This window comes from Phodopus roborovskii, unplaced genomic scaffold (genome assembly GCF_943737965.1).
Source record: "Phodopus roborovskii unplaced genomic scaffold, PHOROB, whole genome shotgun sequence".
NCBI classification, from domain to species: domain Eukaryota; kingdom Metazoa; phylum Chordata; class Mammalia; order Rodentia; family Cricetidae; genus Phodopus; species Phodopus roborovskii.
Window position 1 is genome coordinate 26,594,700 of NW_026126434.1, and position 21,349 is coordinate 26,616,048.

General features: G+C 52.9%; 1 protein-coding gene across 1 annotated transcript; it reads right to left on the reverse strand.

Moving 5' to 3' along the window:
* Positions 1 to 2,414: 2,414 nt before the first annotated feature.
* Positions 2,415 to 19,915, reverse strand: Fgd2 (FYVE, RhoGEF and PH domain containing 2). Its single transcript, XM_051187067.1, has 16 exons — positions 19,680 to 19,915; positions 16,916 to 17,147; positions 15,837 to 15,917; positions 15,211 to 15,359; positions 14,010 to 14,166; positions 13,710 to 13,848; positions 13,167 to 13,225; positions 12,820 to 12,966; positions 12,304 to 12,396; positions 10,071 to 10,150; positions 9,950 to 9,980; positions 9,495 to 9,587; positions 8,481 to 8,612; positions 5,552 to 5,698; positions 3,742 to 3,888; positions 2,415 to 3,435 (listed from the first exon to the last, which is right to left on the reverse strand). The coding sequence occupies exons 1-16, from the start codon at positions 19,745 to 19,747 to the stop codon at positions 3,220 to 3,222; spliced, it is 1,971 nt and encodes a 656-aa protein (XP_051043024.1). The 5' UTR covers positions 19,748 to 19,915; the 3' UTR covers positions 2,415 to 3,219.
* Between the last annotated feature and the right edge of the window lie 1,434 nt (positions 19,916 to 21,349).

Consider the following 21,349-nt stretch of genomic DNA (forward strand, 5'->3'; position numbering starts at 1 on the left):
GACAGATTCAATCAGTGGCCACCCTCCTCCACAGCCTCAGGGTTGTAGGGACAGCATGTAGAGGGGTGTCTTTCCCTAGTGGACACAGGCAACAGTTGGCAGGGCTGTGTGGTGGGCTGGGCACTACCTCCTGGGAAATGCTGCCCCCTGGTGTTACTTGGGCATGAATTGGAAACTCAGTCACACTACCTTTCTCCCACCTCATCTTTACCTGTGGGTACTCAGACTAGTGTCAATGGGGTGATTTGGAGCTGAGGATGTGGCTCCAGATGGAAAGATGCTGCCTTGGCAACACGGTGCGCTCAGATCGTGTTGAGAAGGAAAGAGTGAATGGAGCCAGAAGCCCTGAGTGCTAGTGGCAGGCAGGGTTCAGTCCTTGGACTAAAGGAAAATGTTACAGAGGGGGAGTTAGTAGAGGTAAGCTTTCTCCAGGCTCTAGCATATGGCCATGGTCCCTTGCATCAGGGTTTCTCCCTGGCATTCACTATGAGAATTCTGGGAACTGAACCCAGGTCCTCTGCAAGAGCAATTAAGTGCTCTCAACTGCCGAGCCATCTCTCCAACTCCAAAATTATAACATTCTCATTCTCTCTCTCTCTCTCTCTCTGTGTGTGTGTGTGTGTGTGTGTGTGTGTGTGTGAATGCAGGTGCCTTGGGAGGATAGAAGGTTCTAGATCCCCTGAAGCTGTAGGTACAGGTAGCTTGCAGTAGTAAGATGCATGCTGTGGGCTCTGGGATTCCAACCCACGTCCTCTGCAAAATCAGCAAATGCCTTTCACTGCTGAGCCATCCCTCTCCAGCCCCTAGGTTAATTTTAAAAGTCAGTATAAAGAGTGGGATCCCCTGTAGCATCCCTGCGCATATTTTATTTTCCCCTTCCTAGACTCTCTTCCTGTGTCCCTCTTTCCATTCTGATTCCCCTCCTACCCCTTCCTATGTTCATATCACATGTGTTCAGTACCCTTTCTTCCCATCTCATGGTGCCCTCTCTAATTTTTAAGACCCAAGTTCCCCTACATGTATATATATTAATAAAATTTAAAATCTAGGTCCTGTGAATGAGAGGAAACATGCTGTGTTTGTCTTCCTATAGCTGGCTTGTTTTGCCTAATGCAATAACTTCCACCCATTTCCATGCAAATGTTATGGCTCCATTGTTCTTGGTTGCTGCATAAAGTTCCCCTGTGCCTATGTAACTCATTTTTTACATCATTCATCTGTTGATGGACATGGACTCACTATGTAGCTCTGGCTGGCCTCGAACTCACAGAGACCCACCTGCCCCTGCCTCCTGAGTGCCAAGATTAAAGGTGTGGGACAACACACCTAGCATAGACCCTCTTCTCAAGATGTATTATTTATTTAGACTTCCAGTTTAATGTCAGAGATATAGAGTATGTCTAGCTACTTCATTCAAGCATGTGGCATCTGGCATACTCTAGTTTGCACTCATGTACTACCCCCTGCCCCCGCCCCAGCCCCAGCTCCACACACACTTAAGGATGAAGGGCCTGGGGGCTGGACTGTTGGTATGTCTGTAACAAATCTGACTCTCAGAAGATGTTCAGCGTTTGTTGAACGAATGACCAAAGGAACGAACTTCTGGCCTGCCTGGTCCTCACAGGGATACCATCAGGGGGTTCAGGCTTTAAAAGCCCCCTGCACTACTGCCGGCACCAGACAGACTGCTAGGCTAAGACAGTGTAAACATATTTTTCCATATTTATTTGTTTGCTGGGGATGGGGGTGTGTGTACACATGTAGCAGTCAGAGGACAATGTGCAGTAATCAGTTCAAACCCAGGTGGTCAGAGTTGGTGGCAAGTGATCTTTCCTGTGGAGCCATCTCACTGACTGCAAGCATCACCGGTACTAGAAGGGGTGGGGCTGGACAGAGGAATCCTTTTCGTCTCCTCCCTCCTCCTCCTTTCTCTGCCTTCATTTCACTGAGATAATGCCTTGCTCTCATACCCCCTGGCAGTGTGACCCAGAGACAATCAGTAAACCTCCCTGTGTAGATGTCCTCATCTGGAAAATGAGAGTCTTAGCTATCATGACTGAGATAGCCTAGATAAAACATCCAGTGCGTTGCTGGCATGTGCCTGTAATCCCAATAGGGGCAGGGGCTTCTCTGTGTGGCCAGCCTGATCTACATAGCCAGTTTTAGGCCAGCCAGGGCTACAGAGCCACACAGTAAGACCCTGACTCAAAACACACACACACACACATGCATGCACGCACGCAAGCACACACACAGAGGCTCCATGGGAGTTTACTGCTGGTCCCACTGGCTTTGGCAGGTACCCCAGTATCTTTGTTTCCTCCCCAGCCATGCAGCCCAGGGCACCTTGCCCTCGGGGGAGGTACCCCAAGTTCCCCTGCCTCCCTCTTCCCAGACCAAGCAAATCAAAAGCCTTCCTAGTAGACATGGACAAGGTTTAATTTCAAAGTTAGTTGGTATCTGTTTTTCACAGCTTTTTTCAAGGCTTCCTAGGTGGTTAATTCACAGCCTGGGCTGAGACCCTCACTAGGGCACCAACAGTCCTGGGTACCTGGGACTTCACATATTTTATTTTGATTTTTTTGTTTGTTTGTTTTTCTGAGACAGGGTTTCTCTGTATAGCCTTGACTGTCCCAGAACTCACTCTGTAGATCAGCCTGGCCTTGAATGCAGAGTTCCACCTGCCACTGTCTCCCCAGTGTTCCCATTAAAGGTATGTGACACCACTGTCCAGTTCACCACTGGCTTATTGGCTTATGTTGATTGTGTGTGTGTGTGTGTGTGCATGCGTGCATGCAGCCCAGGCTGGTCTGTAACTCATTATGTAGGCAAGGGTGACCTTGAACTTTTGGTACTCCTCTTCCTCTATCTACAGGCACGAGTCACCACGGCCAGTTTGTGTCATGCTCAGGACCCCACTCAGGGCTTCATATGGGCTAGGCAGGTGCTCTACCCACTAAGCTACAACACTGGTCACACTTCTTTGTTTCAGCAATGAAGATCTCATGGCTCAGGGAGCCCTAGCCTCCAGCCAGCTGGGACACTTAGTTACATTTTCCTGAAGGAAAGGACCCATATCTACCGGATGCAGAGTCAAGATGAACATCTGAGCATAGATGATAGAATGGGTCAGAGTAACTCAGCTTGGGGTGGAATGACAGAGCGGCGGGGTCAGCCAGGGAAGGCTGCCATGGGCAAGGTTCTTGAGCCAGCTGTGGTTCAGTCAGACATGTCCTCTTCCTCAGGTTCCTCAGGGGTCCAGCCACTGGCCGCACGCTTGACAGCCCTCACCCAGCGGCCCTGCAGCTCCTTAGACTCTGCTTTGAAGGTGTACGTCTGGCCTGACTGTTGCAGCTGGAAAACCCGAGGATCCCCCTGGGGTGCTGCAATCACCTGATAGCCCAGCAGGGGGATGGAGGTGTGAGCCTTCATGTCCTGGTGGAGAAGAAAGCCATGCACTACTGTGCCTCACTTCCAGCAGCCACACCACCCTGCTCATACCAGAGACCCCCTGACTGATGGAGGAGGAAGAGAAGGGAAGGCTGGGCCTTCCTGAGGGCAGAACAGCTGAGAACTGCTACTGGGCCCCGCTCTGAAACCCGGGAACCTATAGCTTGAGAACATCATGCCCCCAGTGGACTCCAGTTTCCCCATCTTCCCTTAGGGCAAATAGTACTTCAAGCCCCGATTTCCCCTACCCTGCGCCAATGAGGATGCCTGGGTGGGGCAGGCATGGCATACCTGGGGGGCTGCATAGATGTACAGCACGAGGGGGTCATCCCGAGGGATCACACACCAGCCCCGGGGACCGATCCTGCTCCACTTGTCCCCCAGGAGCTGCAGGAAGCTGCACAGCAGACTCTGGTCAGGCCCTGCCAAGGATTCTTTCTGAAAGTAGCAATGACAGCCAGGTAGATGACAGATGCCCACAAGATGTCAGGGGCGGGCTCCACCATCACTGCTGTTTCTTTCTTTTTAAGACAGAGGCCCACATAGCCCAGGCTAACCTAAAACTTTGTATGTAGCAGGAGATGACCTTGAACCCCTGGTCCTCTTCTCTGCACCCCCAGATTCTAGGGAAGTAGGTGTACCACCACTCCTGACAGTCATTGTTGTTGTTGTTGTTTCTCAAGACAGAGTTTCTCTGTGTAGCTTCTCTGACTATTCTCGAACTTGCTTTGCAGATCAGGCTAGCCTTGAACTCACTGAGATCCACCTGCTTCAGCCTCTTGAGTATTGGGATTAAAGATGTATGCTATCACTGGGCATTGGTGGCACATCCCTTTAATCCCAGCACTTGGGAGGCAGAGGCAGGCAGATCTCTGTGAGTTTGAGGACAGCCTCCAAGAGAAACCCTGGGACAGCCTCCAAAGCAATACAGAGAAACCCTGTCTTGGAAAACAAACAAAACAAGACAAAAAACATAAAACACAAAAACTGATGTGTGCCACTATGTCCAGCCTCCCTTAATTAATCCCTACATTACTACAAGGAACAAACACTTCATTTATCTCTGGAGCATGGAAACACCCCACCATGTGGCCCAGGTTCACCCTGGCTGGCTAACAACATGCAGAGCTGTGGGAGTGATGAGGTGTGTGTGCTTACAGGCAGGTTCCAGAGTCAGGGCTGTCATCCTGAGCTACTCAAGGGACAGAGTTGGGGCCTGCCAGGTATGAGACTCCAGAAGTAGGCTTTTTGCCCAGTTGGGGGCTGATCTGAGGGGACACATGGAATGGCAAGAGGGTGAAGTCCATGAGAAGAAGCCAACTTGCTTGTGGGAATGAGTCTTGGTCAGCTTTTCTCTTTCCCAAGTGACTGTGGGGTGTCACTCAGGCTTTCCTGGGGAAGGGGGATAGGGTAGCTAGTGTCTGGGTTTTAACATTGCATTTGAGATTCAAAGATGAACATGACTGGTACCCACAGCAAGTGCTTATGGAATGGGGAGTGTTCCTGGGATGCCTTGAAGGTGGTACTCAGATTAGAGACCAGAAAGAGCTGTATGATGGGTCAGTTTTCCGAGGTCCCTCCCAGTTAGAACAATGCCTGCAGTCTGCCTGACTGGAGCCTGGGCATTTCTATCTATCAAGATCAGGGACAGCTGGGCAGTGGTGGCACATGCCTCTAATCCCAGCACTCGGGAGGCAGAGGCAGGCAGATCTTTGTGAGTTCAAGGCCAGCCTGGTCTACAAAGCTACACAGAGAAAGTCTGTGTCAAAAAACCAAAAAAACCAAAAAAAAAAAAAAAAAAAAAAAAAAAAACACTCCTGTCTTTGATTTGATTTGCAGAGCCTCCAGGTTGGGCCCTAGGAATGTGAACTGCAAGAGATGGGCCATGCTATTACTGGATGGAGGAGTGGAAGAGATTGGGTAGTGACCTACAGTCCAAAGCCACTTCTGGCTGTTGTCAGGCCTGGTGTGGTTGGACTGGAGGAGAGGGGTTGCCTGTGGGTAGAAAGATGAGGGAAGGAGAGACATGGCAGCTTCTTTCTCAGAACCTAGGGCAGAGCCTTCTGGAAAGGGAAGGGGGACGGGTGCCTCCAGCCCTCACCTCCAAGACGCCCCGCCTCTTGTCCTCCTTGCTGTCAGGGAGTACGTTTCCAGTAAGAAATGTGAAGCAGGCCAGGCAGACTCGGTTGGGCCTGTTGCCGTCATACTTCAGCTCTGCGCGGTAGTCGGAGCACTTGGCACACACCACCTGAGGATGGGGGCAGCAGGGGGAAGAAAGTATGGCCACAGGAGTCCAGACAGAAGGCCGAGGTTTCAAGACCCAGCCCATTGCACACCTAATGACTCTCTCTCCGTGAGCCTCTCTCATGGGGCTGGGTCCCCGGGGGCTCAGCAGGAGGACCCATAGATGCCAGAACCTCACTGGCCCCAGCAAGGCCAGGACTCTGTCCTCCCCTGATGCAATGACAAGGGCAGAGTGACTCACAGGAGAAAGTGACTTGGTTAGACCACACAGCTAACTGGCAGCCCAGGCACTCTCAGTGTCTTTACAGTCCCACAGTGTAGAACTAGAGATGTAGTTCAGGCCATAGAGTGATTGCACACACAAAGCTCTGGTACAGTCCCTGGCACCACATAAAGCAGGTGTCATAGCGCATGCCTGTAATACCAGCCTTTGTGGGTACAGGCAGGAGGTTAAAATGTTCAAGGCCACATTACATCTGCAAGAAAAAATAAAGCTTCCTTGCATGTTCTGTCTGTTTTATGGTGGCTGAGTAGGGGAATACAGAGGGGGAAAAGTTCAAGGCCAGCCTGGACTATGAGACTGTGTCTCAAAAACAAAAAAACAGTAAGTCTGTCTCACCTTGCTGGAGTCTGTCCTGCTATAGAACGAGGGGCAGAAAGGTCTGCCCAGGAGACCCCTGGGGAGGCCAGCTACCCCATCTGACCCGTAAAGGCGCATGAAGGGTGTTCAGTGATACTAGGTAAGGAGGAATGGGGAGGTGTGAGGAGAAACTGCTATGAGAGTGACTCCGAGGAACGCTGGGGTGCCCCGGGCCTGTTGGGTGTGGCCACTCTCAGGGAGTCACTGTGAACCCCGCCCTCACAGAGTACCCGAGGCAGAAAGGGGAGACAGAAACTGGCAGCTAAGCACGAAATGAAAGGGTGACTCACTGGCTCCTAAAGAAGGACACGCACGGGCCCCAGACACCCTGGAGTCCGGATGGGATGAGGACACCCAGGGATGCCTGCCTTGGGAGGGTAGTACGCTTTTTTGTTGTTGTTGTTGTTTTGAGACAGGGTTTCTCTATGGTTTTGGAGGCTGTCCTGGAACTAGCTCTTGTAGATCAGACTGGTCTTGAACTCACAGAGATCCACTTGCCTCTGACTCCCGAGTGCTGGGATCAAAGGTGTATGCCACCAACGCCTGGCTAATAGTATGCTTTTATTAGGAAATTTAAACATTTATTTCTATTTCTGTGCATATGTGTGAGTGTGTGCATATGCGTGTGGGTGCTTGCCAAGGCCAGAAGAGGGTATCGGATCCCCTGGAGCTGGTGTCCTCTGCAAGTGCTCTTAAGTCCTGAGCCATCTCTCTCCTGCTTTATTGACAAATTAGTTTCACAGAATCATTCAATATATATCTGTTTCTTCATCAACCTTATTTGCCTTTCTGAGGCAGGGTCTCAGGTAACTATGCTCCAGGATGACCTGGAACTTCTGGTTCCCCTACTTCCACAAGCTAAGATTACACACATGCACAAGTACATTTGGTTTTGTGTTAAATTGCTATAATTATTTTTACATTTAGCATGGATGAGCATGAATGAGTGTATGTGTGTGCATGAGCATGATGAGTGTGTGTGTGTGTGTGTGTGTGCACGCATGTGCACCCTGTTTCATGGAAGCTGGGATAACTTTACAGCATCAGCCCTTCCCTTCTACTCTATAAGTTCCAGGGATCAAACTCAGGCTTGGCAGCAAATGCCATCACCCTCTGAGCCATCTCAATGGCATATTGTTGTTAAAGACTTAACACTGGCTCTTTCTCTGCAGCTCAGGCTGGCTATAACCCCTGACCCTCCTGTTTCTACCTCCCAAATAACATTATACTTTAGGACAAGTAGGGAAACTGAGGCCTGCTCAAGAAGGTGGTGTTCGCAACACATGAGAGGAGGGGAGAGAACGAGGTTGGGGTGCATGCCAGATGGTGGGACTGGCTGAAAGACCCTCAGAGTGCGTGGACCCTCACGCCCCGACTCAGGAAAGGTGCCCCCCCCAAATCACTAATGAGAAGCGGTCTTGATGCAAAAGCAAGAGGTCTTTTATATTCCAGTGCACTGGGGTCCACAGCCATACTCCACATGGGGTAGAGGACTGGGAACCCTGGGGACAGGGTTCAGACAGCTTTTATAGGGTTACAACAAAGCCTGTGCCTCACAAACCAATCATCTCATAGCATCCAGCGTGGACCAATCAATTTGAACTATCCAAGCCCGCGCTTAGCCCAGGAAGTCTGCTTTCGCTAGGGCTTCTGGGTAGTGTGGCACAGCTCATTTTCTGTGTTCATTCACTCACAGGTGCTGTCGTAAACCGCCCTGTTATAAACAGTCAAGAATGACCTTTTGCCTACTCACTGCTAGGGGGCAGAGTCTAGGGAGAGTTAGGCTAAAATTTTCCATCCTTACATGGCAAGGTAGTGGGTGGGTGCCACCTGGGGATAGAGACCCTCTCAGTTCTAGGGCTGGAGCCTTGAGAAAAGATGGCTAAAGGAGGGCCACCAAAGGAGGCTTCGGGAAGGAAGTCAATTCACCTCTGTGGGCCACCTCCTGTCCCTGTGGCAGGGAAGCAGCACACTGCTTCATCGTAGGTGGGCCCTGCAGGGACAGGGCAGTGGACACACCCAGTGTCAGCCGAGGCTGGAGAGATGGCCAGGACTGGGTCCAGTTGGAGCCTGACATTGGAGGCAGGAACGACAAGGTCAAAGGCAGGTCCTGGGTCCTGTCCCCAGTCCCTGCAGGTGTACTCACGTAGCCACAAGCCCGGCAGTGGTGGCGCCGACGCGTCAGGGCATTGAAGGGCTCTTGGCAGCGCATGCACATGGTCACCATCTTGTCCCGAACCCACTGAGGGGCTCGGAGGCCCAGCTCCTCTGCCTGTGGCTGAGGGAGGAGAACAGCTGGCGGCCGGCACCGCAAGGCACCTGGCACCCTTGGGAGCCCTGCAGCTTCTGCCTGAGGTAGTTTACCTGCTAATGCTTTTGTTTGTTTGTTTGTTTTGTGTTTTGTTTTTCTAGACAGGGTTTCTCTGTGGCTTTGGAGCTTGTCCTGGAACTAGCTCTTATAGACCAGGTTGAACTGAGAGATCTGCCTGCCTCTGCCTCCCAAGTGCTGGGACTAAAGTTGTGCGTCACCAATGCCAGGCTCCTGCTAATACTCTTACTGCCTAGGGAAGGGAACAGACCCAGAGAGATCAAACAACTCAGGATCCTCACCTGGAAAGTCAGAGTTCAGAGCTGAGATACAAAAGTCTCATTTGCCTCCTACTCTCCACACTTCTCTGATAGGCCCAGGTCCAGTTGTTAGGCCTTGGCTGTGCAGGGCTCTTCCCTGGCCCTCACACAGCTTCACTCAACCCTCCAGCAGCAGAAATTTTTGCTTTACTTGTTTTTGAAGCAGGGTCTCACTATGTAGTTCGGGCTGGCCTGGAACTCACTGTGTAGACCCAGGCTGGCCTCGAACTCACAGAACAGGGATTTAAGGCCTGTTGCCATGCTTAGCTAAAGGCAGAGGTTTTTAATTTTATTTTTGTATTTTGTATTTTGAGTTAGGGTCTCATGTGGCCCAGGCTGGCCTTGACCTCACTAAGTATCAGAGGACAACTTTGAACTTCTGATCCTCTTGGCTCAAAGACAGACTTTACTAACTAGGCAGCTCTGATCCTGGGTCATCTGAGGGTGATATCGGGTCAGTTTGGGAGGGAACACTCTTTGTTCCTAGGCCTGGCGGAAGGGTAGTTGGTGGTGGTACAGAGGGTCCTATTACCTTGGGCTCCTGGATGTCCCCCTGAGGTCCCTGGACAGCAGCCTTGAAGGTCTCACTCCGCTTCTCAACTTGGTCAATAGCTGCCTGGCAGGCCTGAGTAGAGGAGGGCGTGGGAGATCAGAACCTCCCCAGGCGTCTCACCCACCCACAGCCAACACATTTTGCTAAAAATGGCCTGCAGTAGGCCCAGACTCTGAACTGCACAAAGGGGAAGCAGTTAGCTCTAGATTACACATGACAAAACCAAGTCTCAAAAAAAGTATAGGGGTTGCTCCAGATTACCCAGTAAGGCAATGGGACACAGCAGGATCTGAATTCCGTGTTGACTTCAAACTCCACAGGAAGAGGGGGCAGCTGGGCGCACCCACTCATTGGAACACACACACATACTCCCTTTCTTCCTCCTCCCAAGTAGGCTAGGCTCAGACTCCCCTGGAAGCCTTGAATGTCCATACCTGCATCCAGGAGATCATTTCCTCTCTGGACCTGCTCCGAAGAAAAGAGAACACAATGCAGAGGATGGTACCCACCGGCCCCGTCCGCTCCTCTCCGTAGCCCTAGACCATTATTGCCTACCGGGCCTGCAGCTCCAATGTGCGCTGTTTTCCAGACACCAGGAAGGAGTGTGGGAACTCAGCGTCAGTCAGCTCCCGTACCTGCCAGTGGAGGAAGGAGCATCACAGTCCAGTACTGCAGGCAGAAGCTGCTCTAACCTGCCAGGGTCAGGCAGCTGCTCCTGCACCTGGCTCTGGGCAAATGGGACTGAAGGCTTCAGAATTCTGTCAGCAGCACCAAAGATGACCCGGTGTGAAGTGGTGGAGGGACAGTTCCAAAGAGTTACCAGAAAGATAAACTGGACCTCAAAATAAGATGAGTCTATAAGAGCTTATTGGACTGTTTTCATAGCTTAAATAGTCTCATAATAAAAAGCACAGTCGTTCTCAAAGGAACCCTGGGAAGTGAATCTCATCCTTATTTACATGACACTGGATCTGAAAGCTCAAAATGGGCATGAGATCTGCCTGAGGTCACTCAGCACATAAGGGGCAAAATGAAGCACCTAAAACTGGGTTTTTGTCATCAAGAGTGAAGTTGGGTGAATATCCATCTTCACCCCTCCCACAAAGTCCCGCCAACCGAGAGAGATCTGCCCCAGGCCACGTGCAGAGAGACTGGCCCAAGACAGACCTGGGGATTTCCTTCCTACAGCCCTGTAGTGGCCAGACTTCTCTGCACAGTCTGTCATTTGGGAAGGGCTAGGTGTGGTCTGGACCCCATCTCCTGCCTGGGGGAAGACCTGGGGATGGCGGAGGCTGTATGCACGAGGAATGCGTGACAGAGCCTGGGTGAAATGGGGGCAGAGCCATTCTCTGCAGCTCTGTAGCTCAGGCCTTTGGGCCTGATGCAATGCCAAGGACAGATACACCGGGGAGAGAAGGTGGCCCCACCGAGGGAAAAGCACGAGAGGCCTGGGCAGTCTCTGTAACCCCTGTCAGAGGAGAGATCAGGAAAAGAAGGTGGAAGCCCAAAGCTTGGGGTTCAGGGCAGGAAGGAATAGAGAACTTTGAGAGGAAAGGGGAACCCCAGGGGATTCCCTGCCTGAGTCCAGATGCCCTGGGATCTGCATTAGAGCCATCGGTTTTCCAAACCCTGCTGGGCAATCCTAGCCACCCTCTCTAGGTCTGGCTCCATTCAGGGCCCTTCCATCCCACACAGTTCTTTGTGCCCATCACCAAAGGACTCCCTGCTTCAGAAGGCTTTCCTGGCATCTGCTGGCCAACTGGCTCATCTCCAGATCTTTTTAGAACAAGACACTTGACTGCCACCTGCCGGTCAGCTCTCACTATAGATATGCAAGCTATGACCATGTCACCAGTTGGCTACAGGTGGCACCTCTGCGATGCGGTGTCCTTGTGCAGTGTCCAACCTGTCTGGTTGGATATGAGGTATCTGGAAATTTTTCTTTGCAGAACCAGCTCAGACCGTGTACCCAATCACTTTGTGAGAACTGTGTGGTCCTGGTACCACATCATAGGCCAGTAGAATGACCAGGGTGGTTCAGGTCAGATTCCTTCAAACCCATCTCAGAAATGGTTTCCATTAGTAATAGACTGCTCCTCACCCGCCATGCCCAGCAACATCCAGCAGAGGGTGCTATGAGGCTGCTAGTAAGTGAGACAGGCTAGCCAGATGGTGGCATTCAAGAGCAAGGCACACAAGATATGCATGGCCTTCTCAGACCACCTTTTTCTGAGGCAGGGTCTCATGTGGTCTTAGTAGTCATTAACCTCACTGTGTAGCCAAGGGGGGCCTGGAACTCCCGACCTCCCTACCACCACCTGCCAAGAGCTGAGATTCCAGGTCTGACAGCACATCTGGGCTACTGGTGATCCAATCCAGGGTTCTGGGAATGTGAGGCAAACTCTCTACCAACTGAGCTACATTATGAACTCTGTTAGTTTTTTGAGGTGGTCTCTCTGTGTACCACAGGCTGGCCTGAAATTCACAGAGAAATCCAGCTTGTCCTTGAATTTGCAGCAATCCTGTCTCAGCTTCCCAAGTGCTGGGATTACAGGTGTGAGCCACCATGCTGGGCTGTGAATCTCCTTTGGTCTGTGTAGCATTTGTCTCCTTTTCCTCCTCCTCTTTCTTAGCAAAGAAAGCACTGTGGCATTGCCAGGGTTGTGTGCTGCCCCAGGATAAGCTATGCTGCCCTCACAAGGGCCAGACAGCAGAGCTCCACCCTTGTTTCCCATCAAGGACCTGCTCTGCCTGCCACTTTCACTGACACTGGGCCCCTTCGGCTCACCTTCATGCCGGCCACGTCGATGCGGGTCCGCACCTGGAACTGGGCACCCACTTGGAGCACGCGGGGCACACAATACAGCAGCATGTTGTTGAACTGGGAAGACATGGGCAGTATGGGTAGCAGCTCAGGATCTCTCAGGTGATCTGGCTATAATCCCTCCCCTCTCCTCTGGCCACATTCTAGGCTGGCTCACAGGTCATCACAGGTGAACTGGAAGGGGTAAGGATATGGCTGTCTAGCCCCCAGTTGCACCAATAGACTCTGAAGAGCCCCTCTACCCTGAGTCGCCAGAGGAGCCAGGGAGCTGATTGGGGGTGGGGAGTATAGACCTTGAAGTAGCAACACTGCTTCTCCAGGGTCAGCCCAACAGATCTTCCTGGCAGCTAACTTAATTCCCTCCTGCTGCACTGTCTTTAGAGCACAGAGGAGTGGCACGGGCCGTGAAGCCAGCCAGGCCTCAGACTCTGATTTCTGCTTCTCGGGGCACACCTGACATTGAAGCCCAGCAGCCCCTACCAAAAACAGGTAGCGCTCCATCGGGTCACTGCGGCGGAAAGAGATCTTGAGGACAGGGCCCTCTCGGAGCAGGGTGTTGGAGGGGTCCACAATGTCATCCTCCAGGCCCAGGCGCTGGTATACCTCCCACAGGCCTTGCAGCCGCTCCTGGAGATGGGGCACACCTTCAGCCTATGCTGGGCAGGGTCCCAGCTCCTTGAGAATGTGCCTGGTGGGGATGGATGAGGGAACCGGAGGCAAGGAGGCAGCGTGGGACAGGTACCCAGGGCAAGATCAGTGGATACAAGGACTGGGAGACAGAATGTGTCCGAGATGCCCCATGTCCACCCTAAGGACAGGCTGCTCACCATCTCTGCAATGGCTGCGTTGGAGTGCTGTGCAGCTGAGAAGATTGTGTCCAGTGCTCCTAGCAAGGGACAAGGTTCCAGTTATTCCTGGAGACCTGCAGCATGGGACTGGGTCTCTACAATGGGGCCTAGGGGACCTGCTACAACCACCATCAGGCACAGCCCTGCCCATGCATAGTGTGTCTAGAAAATGGGAGCCTACTGGGATAGCAACACTGAGGCCATTGGGAAGCTGTGTCACTTAGGTGTATGGCTTCAGCGATAATCTCTACTCCCAGCACAAAGCCAGACCTAAAGGATACACCTTAGAGATGTAGATTCAAATTTCAGCTTGGCTCCTTTCTGGACTATGTGTCCCTGGCAAAGTCACTTAACTTCCTGTCTATTAACCATGGCTGTGATGTGGATAACATGTATGAAGTGCCAGTGATTGATGCAATGATAGGTCATGAGAACTATTTTAGTGGGTCCTCCGTATGCACATGGCAGTGGCCAGTCTCCCCTACCCGCCACCCAACTCCCTGGGACCCATGGTGTCCTCACTCTGGGCGTCCACACGGTCTGGGGCCTCGGCTGGCAGCTTCTGCACATATTCCTTGAGCAGCAGTTCATACCTCGGGATTCTCTGCACGGGCTCCAGCATGTGGTGCTGCAGGGTCAGGCTGCCCGAGGCCTCGCTGAGCTTGGGGAGCAGAGAGCAGGGGCAGGAAGATGAGGGAACGCAGAATGGTGCGCCTGGCCTGAGTGGGGCGCCAGGCCTGAGGATGTCCAAATCGCTGAGGGGAAGATGAGGCAGCCCCCCCCACCAGGTGGCTGTGCAGGCTCTGCCCCTGCGCCCCTCACCTGGATGCGGGTGACAATCTCATGGAAGGGCTGAGACTTGTCCATCCAGGTGGCCAGCAGCTCGGCTGCGCGTTCAAAGTTCTTCACATACTCACTATACATCTTCAGGAACGGGGCCAGTTTCTGGATCACATCCCCAATGCGGGGTGTGGCTGTCCTGAGTCAGGGAGGCAATGCTCTCAGCCTAGCTGCCTCCTCTCTCAGCTCCTGAGCCAGGCTTCCCAGGCTCCCCTGCCCCAAACAGCATTTCCAGTACTCTTGGAGCAGGTGCAGGAGAGAGTGACCCCCCCCCCAGGGTCCCATCGGAGTCCTCCTTAGACTCTGTGCTCCTGGTCCCTAGCTAGCCTCCCTGTGAGGTCCAACAAGGCCTGGGTGGGACTGTAGAGGGCACTGTGTAGCTGACATTGCAGGCTAGTGACAGGGCTGCCCACACGGCTGCCTGCCTCACTCAGCTCTTGATATTCCTGCTGTGGGAGTGATGGGTGGCCTTACAGGCAGGGGTCCATGCCCTACTTTTCGTTCCTTTGTGTTTGAGATAGGGTCTCATCATGTGGACCAGGCTAGCCTTCAACCCACACTCTCTCTCTTTAAAGTTTATTTTATTCACTATCATCATGTGTGGTGTGTAGGTGTGCTGGTGGCACAATTGGGGGACAATTTTGGGGATCGGTTCTCTTCTTTCCCTGAAAGTCCCAACAATTAAATTCAGGTCTGAGGGCTTGCTCAACACTGAGCAGTCTCGCCAGCCTTCTGTCCTCTGTCTTCTCTCTTTCGATTTTCTTATTTTATGTGTACCAGCGTTTTGTCTGCATGTATGTATGCACACGGGTATGTGTGCATGTCTGGTGCCCACAGAGGCCAAAAGAGGACTACTGGCCTGCTTGTAACTGCAGCTACACATGGTTGTGAGCCAACACGTGGATGCTGGAGTTATGGCTTGGGCTTCTTGTATAACAACGACGGGAACATCACATAGATGACTGGAAAACCACACAGTTAAAGATGCCAAGATCAAGGCCAGGGGCCCAGTCAGTGGCATGACATCCAAGGCCTCTTAAGTCACAGGTCCTAGGACTGCCCCCTGCTGTAGGACTCAGCCATGGCCAGAATTATACATAAGTGCATGGGCCTCCCTCACAGGCTCCTCACCCTGGGCCTGTGACCCCTGATCAAGCTGAGGCACTGAGACCTATGACCTCACCAGTCATCCACACGCCGCTGCAGTTCTGGGAGGAAGAACTGTGCATGGAAGCAGTAGATGGAGGAGATGTTGGAGAAGATGAGCCTCACCACGTCCTCCGGGAAAGCCTTGCTGCGCCCTGCCTCCCTCAGAAGCTCCTGGAAGAACACCTGTACAGGGGATCAGTGCCAGCTCACACTCTGCACCACCCACCAGCCCCAGGGGCCCAGGGGGGACAGCACAGCTCCAGCAGAGTCAGGTTTGCATCCTTGCCACGCCCTGGGGAGAGATGGCCAGGGAAGAATGGATTCCTGTTGGGCAGACAAGCCAGGAAGTCCCTAGGACTTGGCCAAGGGAACAAGGGAAACAGCCCAGCCCAACCTGTGTCATTGGAGGCCTTGGACTTCCCTTGGCTGAAGCACCATAAGAAAGTATGTGTGTCTGGTGAGGGCAACCAAAGGGGAAACCAGACAGGGATGCCATATATGAGGCTGACCAGGAAAAAAGGCAATGCCTGAGGTGCTAAAAGGCTCAGTCCCGATGCTGCCCCAACCCCACCCAACAGGGTCAGTGGGTTGAGCCAAAGCCAAACCCTGGGCTGGTGTCAGCGTTCTTGATATGGAGGGTGTTGGGGAGTCTCCACTGGCCTGGTCAAGCAGGTGCAGGCGAGCCACGTAGGCCTTCTCTGTCTCCAGAAGTTCCTGCACAACCCTCTTTTCCTCGTAATCCTACAGGTGGGGAGAAGGATGGACATCTTGGCATGCCACTCCTCGGAAGACACTGTGACTATGCCCAATGAGCACACCCTCTGGTGTCCCTGCTTTCCCACAGCACAGCAGGTCTGACCTCAGACCAGCCTTCTCAGAATACAGCCTAGAGAGGTGCCCAGTTCCTGGGCTGAGCCTTAAGGTTAGGGAGCCTCCACCAGGGCTTTCATGGAAGCCAGGAGGAGCTAAGGAGCCACTGGGAGGAGACCTGGCTGCCTGCTGGGGAGTTCTCTAGAAGGCCACAGAGAAAGGAAGACATATGGAGCAGAAAGGTCCTGGTTTCCCAGCTGAGCCATCCCCTGGCTCTTCAGGGTTGGGAAGCCATCAAGGTTACATTAGGTCATAAAGGTGGGCCACAAACCACTGTGGTTTGTGGTCTTATAAGAAGAGGGAAAGTTATGCCAGGCGTTGGTGGCACATGCCTTTAATCCGAGCACTTGGGAGGCAGAGGCAGGTGGTTCTCTGTGAGTTCAAGGCTAGCCTGGTCTACAGAGCTATTTCCAAGACAGGTTCCAAAACCACAGAGAAACCCTGTCTTCTACAAACAAACAAAAAAGGGAGGGGAGTTAGGCCTGTGGAGCATACCTATGACCCCAGCACTAGGAATGGAGAGGATGTGAGTGCAGGAGAGTGTGAGTTCAAGGCCAGTCTGGGATCCATTCTAAGAGTCTGTCTTTTTTTTTTTTTTTCCTTTTTTCCAGACAAGGTTTCTCTGTGTAACAGTCCCAACTGTCCTGGAACTCACTTTGTAGACCAGGCTGGCCTTGAACTCACAGAGATCTGCCTGCCTCTGCCTCAGGAGTGCTGGGATTAAAGGCGGCGTGTGCCACCACCATCCAACAAGATCCTGACTTGAAGAGGAGGAGGAAAAGGGAGAGGAGGGAGAAAGAGGAAGAGAGATGGAGGGGTCCTCCTGCCCATCCCCATCAGAGCCAGCAGTTCTGAGCTAAATGCCTCACCTGTGTCTCTGGCCCTGGGCTGGGCTCAGGCGAGCAGGTTTTCCTCCATGCCCCACTTGAGAGCTTATTTTTGAGGGAGTTCAGATATGTCCTGCTGACTGGACGGACCTCAGACTTCAAGGCCTCCTCAATAGGAGGTGCTTCCCAAGGCCCTGGGGACAGGGACAGCTGGTGATCAGGGATATTAGGCTGTTCATCAACGCTATGGGGTTCAGGTGTTGTTCTCAGGGTCCTGTTAAGAACAAATGAGGTTTGAGGGTCCCCTTGGGATGACTGGTGTGAGTCACTGGTATTCACAGACCCCCCAAGTGCCTGGCACAGTGTAGGGACTTGTCAAGACTTCCACAGCTCTCCTCAGCCCTCCTGTCCCCTCTCTTTTGAGCCAGGATCTCATGTGTCACAGCCTGGCTTTAACCCCCCTTTATAGTAGAAGGTGACTTTGGACTCCTGGCCCTCCTGCCTCCATCTTCCTAGTACTGGGATTGTAGGCATGAATAACTGCCTAGTTTACATAGTGTTGGCGATGGAACCCGGGGTTTTGTGTATGCTAGTTAGGCAAGCACTCTAGCAGCTGACCCAAACCCCTGCACCACCAACACCCTTCTGGGAGGGAACTCTATCAGCCCTCTCAATGAGTCACTGTGGACTATTTTATTCTTTGGGGAACTATATACTTCCCTATTTCAAATGCAACCACGTGGAGAGACCCTCCCCACCCCCTTGGCCCACAGCTCTCCTGGATCTTCTTCGGGATCACCCTTGCCTTTCCGCCTCACCCCTCTTTAATCTCTGTACCTCTCTTGATCATTAAGGGAAGGTAGGAGCTATAGGATAACACAGAATGAGGGCACAGATGCCAACCTGGGGCTTTTCAGGGCAACCTGTGCCCTTCACACCATCACCAGGGGACAACAACAGCCTGGGGAGCAGGGCTGCACCCCTCCCGTTCGGCCCTCACAGGGCAGGTTTTAGTGTGCTACATGTACCAGTCCTGCAGGCCAGAGAAACCTGCACTGGCTGCGCTGTCCCTGCTAAGCAAGTGCAGGGAGACTACCCAGGGGGACAACGCCAGGTAGGCATCCCGGTAAAAAAGACAGAGGACAGGTAAAAAGCCTCCGAAATCCAAAGAGACCAGGCATTATTGCATCCATGCTGCACCTGTGGGAAACTGAGGCAGAAGTGGCACAGATGGGGTTCAAATCGGGCAGGCTAGGGTCCAAACTCCACAATAAGGTACCTTTTCTCTCGAGAACTGAGGCGATTGCCCAAGTCACAGGGTCTGGCAGAGGGTGGAAGAAATATTGGGGCCCATTCCAGGCACACAAAACTGAGGGAAGGCGGGGGGGGGGGGTAGGGTGAGGTGAGGGGGAGGAGTGTGCTGAGTCTCAGGTTTTCTCTTCTACATTTGGTTTTAGCTTCTGCATTTCTAAGCACTCAGGCCTGTAGCTGTTTCCTCCCCAGGCCTTAGTTTCAGATCAGCTAGGTGCCCAGGGCCCCACAGAGAAGTCTGCCTGGTAGTCCTTGCTCCCTAGGCTGGATCCCACATCCCTGAACACGCTTCTTGGGACCTCCCCCTGTCTAGGGCTACTCCACCTCAGGGTGCAGCCTGGCACGGCTCAGTATCCCAAAGGCTGGCACCCGTATGAGCCTACCTACCCTCCCGCACTCTAGGTATGGTGGTCCCACGTCTGGCGGGGTGGGCCAAGAAGGCTGTGGTAAAGAGCTGTTCCAGGTGCTGAATGGTATGAGTTTGGCCAAGCCCCTGGAGAGGCAAGGTCAAGCTACCAGAGCTCTGGAAGCGAAACTACTGCTGGGGTGAATCTGGGACTCCATGAAGAGGCTCTCTTGGCTGGCAGGCCCCCAACACAACATAGAGGACAGCTAAAGCCTGCGGCCTTGCATCGTGGAGGGGACTGCACTGTATTCCCCTCAGGGCCAGGAGCACTGGTGGCTGAGTGCTACTCACTTGCAGAGTCCCTTTCTGGGAACTATCCTCCAGAGAAGAGAGTTGTCTCACCCAGAATCTACCAGCTGGAGGCATGGGTGCCTGGGCTAGAACCAATGAAGTGCATCCAGGTTCTGGAACTCACCAGCACATGCAGGGCTCAGCCTCTCTCCACGTGCCCCTTCTCCCCTGTCTCTTGGGCTTCTCTTCCCACAGCTTCCCCCCAAGCCTCCTGACAATGCCAAACTCTGTCTGAGTGTGTGCTTCCAGAGGGCAGTACCACAGACCAGCAAAGTGGCTTCATGTCTCACACTCACATCCCTCCAGGACACCTGGCTTTGTCCTTCCCCTTCAGATGCAAGCCTCAACACAAGCCCCAAAGCTCAGAAATTTAAAGAACCTGGTCCCCGCCCCCCCAACCTCTGCCTCCTCTTTCTTCCTTACAGATGGGGACAGAACAAGACACACCCTAGGGCCATCAGGGTGAGTACAGAAGGGAATTTAAAACGGTGGCACAGTGAGCATGGTTCTGCTTCGCCCTGTTCAGTCCTGTTTCATCTGTGTCCTGCCCTCTTGCTCCCATTTCAATGGCAGCCACTTAACTGAGACCTGGTTTGAGTGTGTGTGTGTGTTGGGCGTCTCCCAATGCATGTTATGTTGGTTGTTCACTCTTTCCAGCTCAGAACCCCAAGAGCAGGCTCCTGTACTGCCAGTCACCTGTCATGGAGGGATCTATCTGGGAGAAGGTATCCAGGGCAGGACCCAAAGAGCCAGGCAAACAGAAGGGCTTGCCCCCCCCACTCCACCCCCCACCTGTACCTGTTGTTCTCAAACACGGCCACCAGGTTGCACACTGAGGCTTGCTTCTCCTCACTGGCATCCTCCATCCTGCAAGCCTGCAGGGTGGTCCTCAGCTACCCCAGAAGCTGGGAGGGAGCAGAAGCTGGGAGGGAGGCAACTGGCCAGTGCACTCCCTGGCCTGGGGGGGGGGTAAGGCAGGACTAGTACAGCCTGGAATCTGTGCCCATCTCTTCTGGCTGCCCTGCAGGGCAGCTCCTATTTTCAGAGTGAGAAAAGAGGAAGTGGTCCCAGAAGCAGCTTTCCCTACTGTGGGAGGAGCCTGTAGAGTTTTGCTCTACCCTTCTGACCTCTGACCTTTACCCTCTGGAGATGTCTACCCTGCCCCTGCCCTGCAACAGGGGAGGCAGGAAGTTTCTGGAGCTGGATCCTGCCTGGATGGAGTGGCTTGGCCTGACACACCATCTTCTGCATGGGGCTCAGAGATTGCTTTTACTTGGTACCATTCTCTGCATGTTTTCTTGCACCCAACCCTGTTCACTGCAGTCAGGAGACAGATACATGTTGTTGAAAACAGATCACAGGTCTGGGGATGCGGCTCAGTTGATACAGTGCTTGCCTGGCATGCAGGGAACCCTGGGATGCTACCTCAGCATGCAACAAGTGCTCTTAAACACTGAACCATCTCTCCAGTCAGAGAACAGACTGTTTCCAGTTGCCTCTGAGATCCAACACACTGTGTCTCTTGGACCCCTCTTCCCCTAAAAATAAATAAAACACACACACACACACACACACACACACACACACACGCACACACACACTCCTATGCTGGGTAGTAGTGGGTCACACCTTTAGTCCCAGAACTCAGGAGGCAGGTGAATCTGTTTGAGGCCATCCTGGTATACAGAGTGAGTTCCAGGAGCCAGGGCTGTTACACAGAGAAACCCTGTCTTAAAAACAAACAAACAAACAACAGGCTGTGAAGAGCTGCAAGGAGGGGCCCTGTGGTCCCTCTCTGGGTGCACTCCTCTCTGGGTGCTTTCATCTTAATAGTGTTGATGTCACCCTGGTGCCCCAGGGGGAGCAGCTGAAGATGACAATGGCAAGAAGCTACCAGTTAACAGATCTCTTCCTATTTCCTCCCATTCTGTGGCATTATGCAGTTCTACAGGAAGTGTGACACCTGCCTGAGGTCACCCAGGAAGAATAGGAGAGAATAGCCATTTTGGAAGGCCAGGTGGGTGCCCTACAACTTCAGCAAAGGTCTGGGGAACCTGGAGGATGACCGTCTGGCTGCCCTATCCTCAGTCCCTGGGGAAACCTGTTTTGCTGGCTCCTGAGCCCTTTGGTCACTCAGTGCTTCCGAAACACATGTCCAGTGCCTGTGCTCTTCTTATTCAAGCTGGAAGGCCATTCATTCACCACTCTCCCATGGGTTCCGAGCCAGGACCCTCCCCCTGAAGCCAGTCTTTGTCCTAGGATCAAGCATGAGTCATCCTGGAGCCCAGAGTGCCTGGCACGGTTTGTGCTGTTACAGCTAGCTGTGGCCTGAGGCCTCCTGCTCAACAACCATGCACTCAAGCTTCCCTCAGCTGTTTCCCATCAGAGGCCTGCTCAGTCCTGAAGCCTAAATCTCACTAATCCCAAACCCAGGTCACTCTGCAAGAGCTAATCTTCCTTCCTTCCTT

Excerpts from the sequence above, each read along its gene's own strand:
- Fgd2 (XM_051187067.1), bottom strand. The coding sequence starts at position 19,747 with ATGGAGGATGCCAGTGAGGAGAAGCAAGCCTCAGTGTGCAACCTGGTG. Across the intron at positions 13,226-13,709 it reads AGACCGTGTGGACGCCCAGA|GAGCACTGGACACAATCTTC; the intron begins GTGAGGACACCA and ends GTCCCTTGCTAG. Across the intron at positions 3,436-3,741 it reads ACATCTATGCAGCCCCCCAG|GACATGAAGGCTCACACCTC; the intron begins GTATGCCATGCC and ends CTTCTCCACCAG.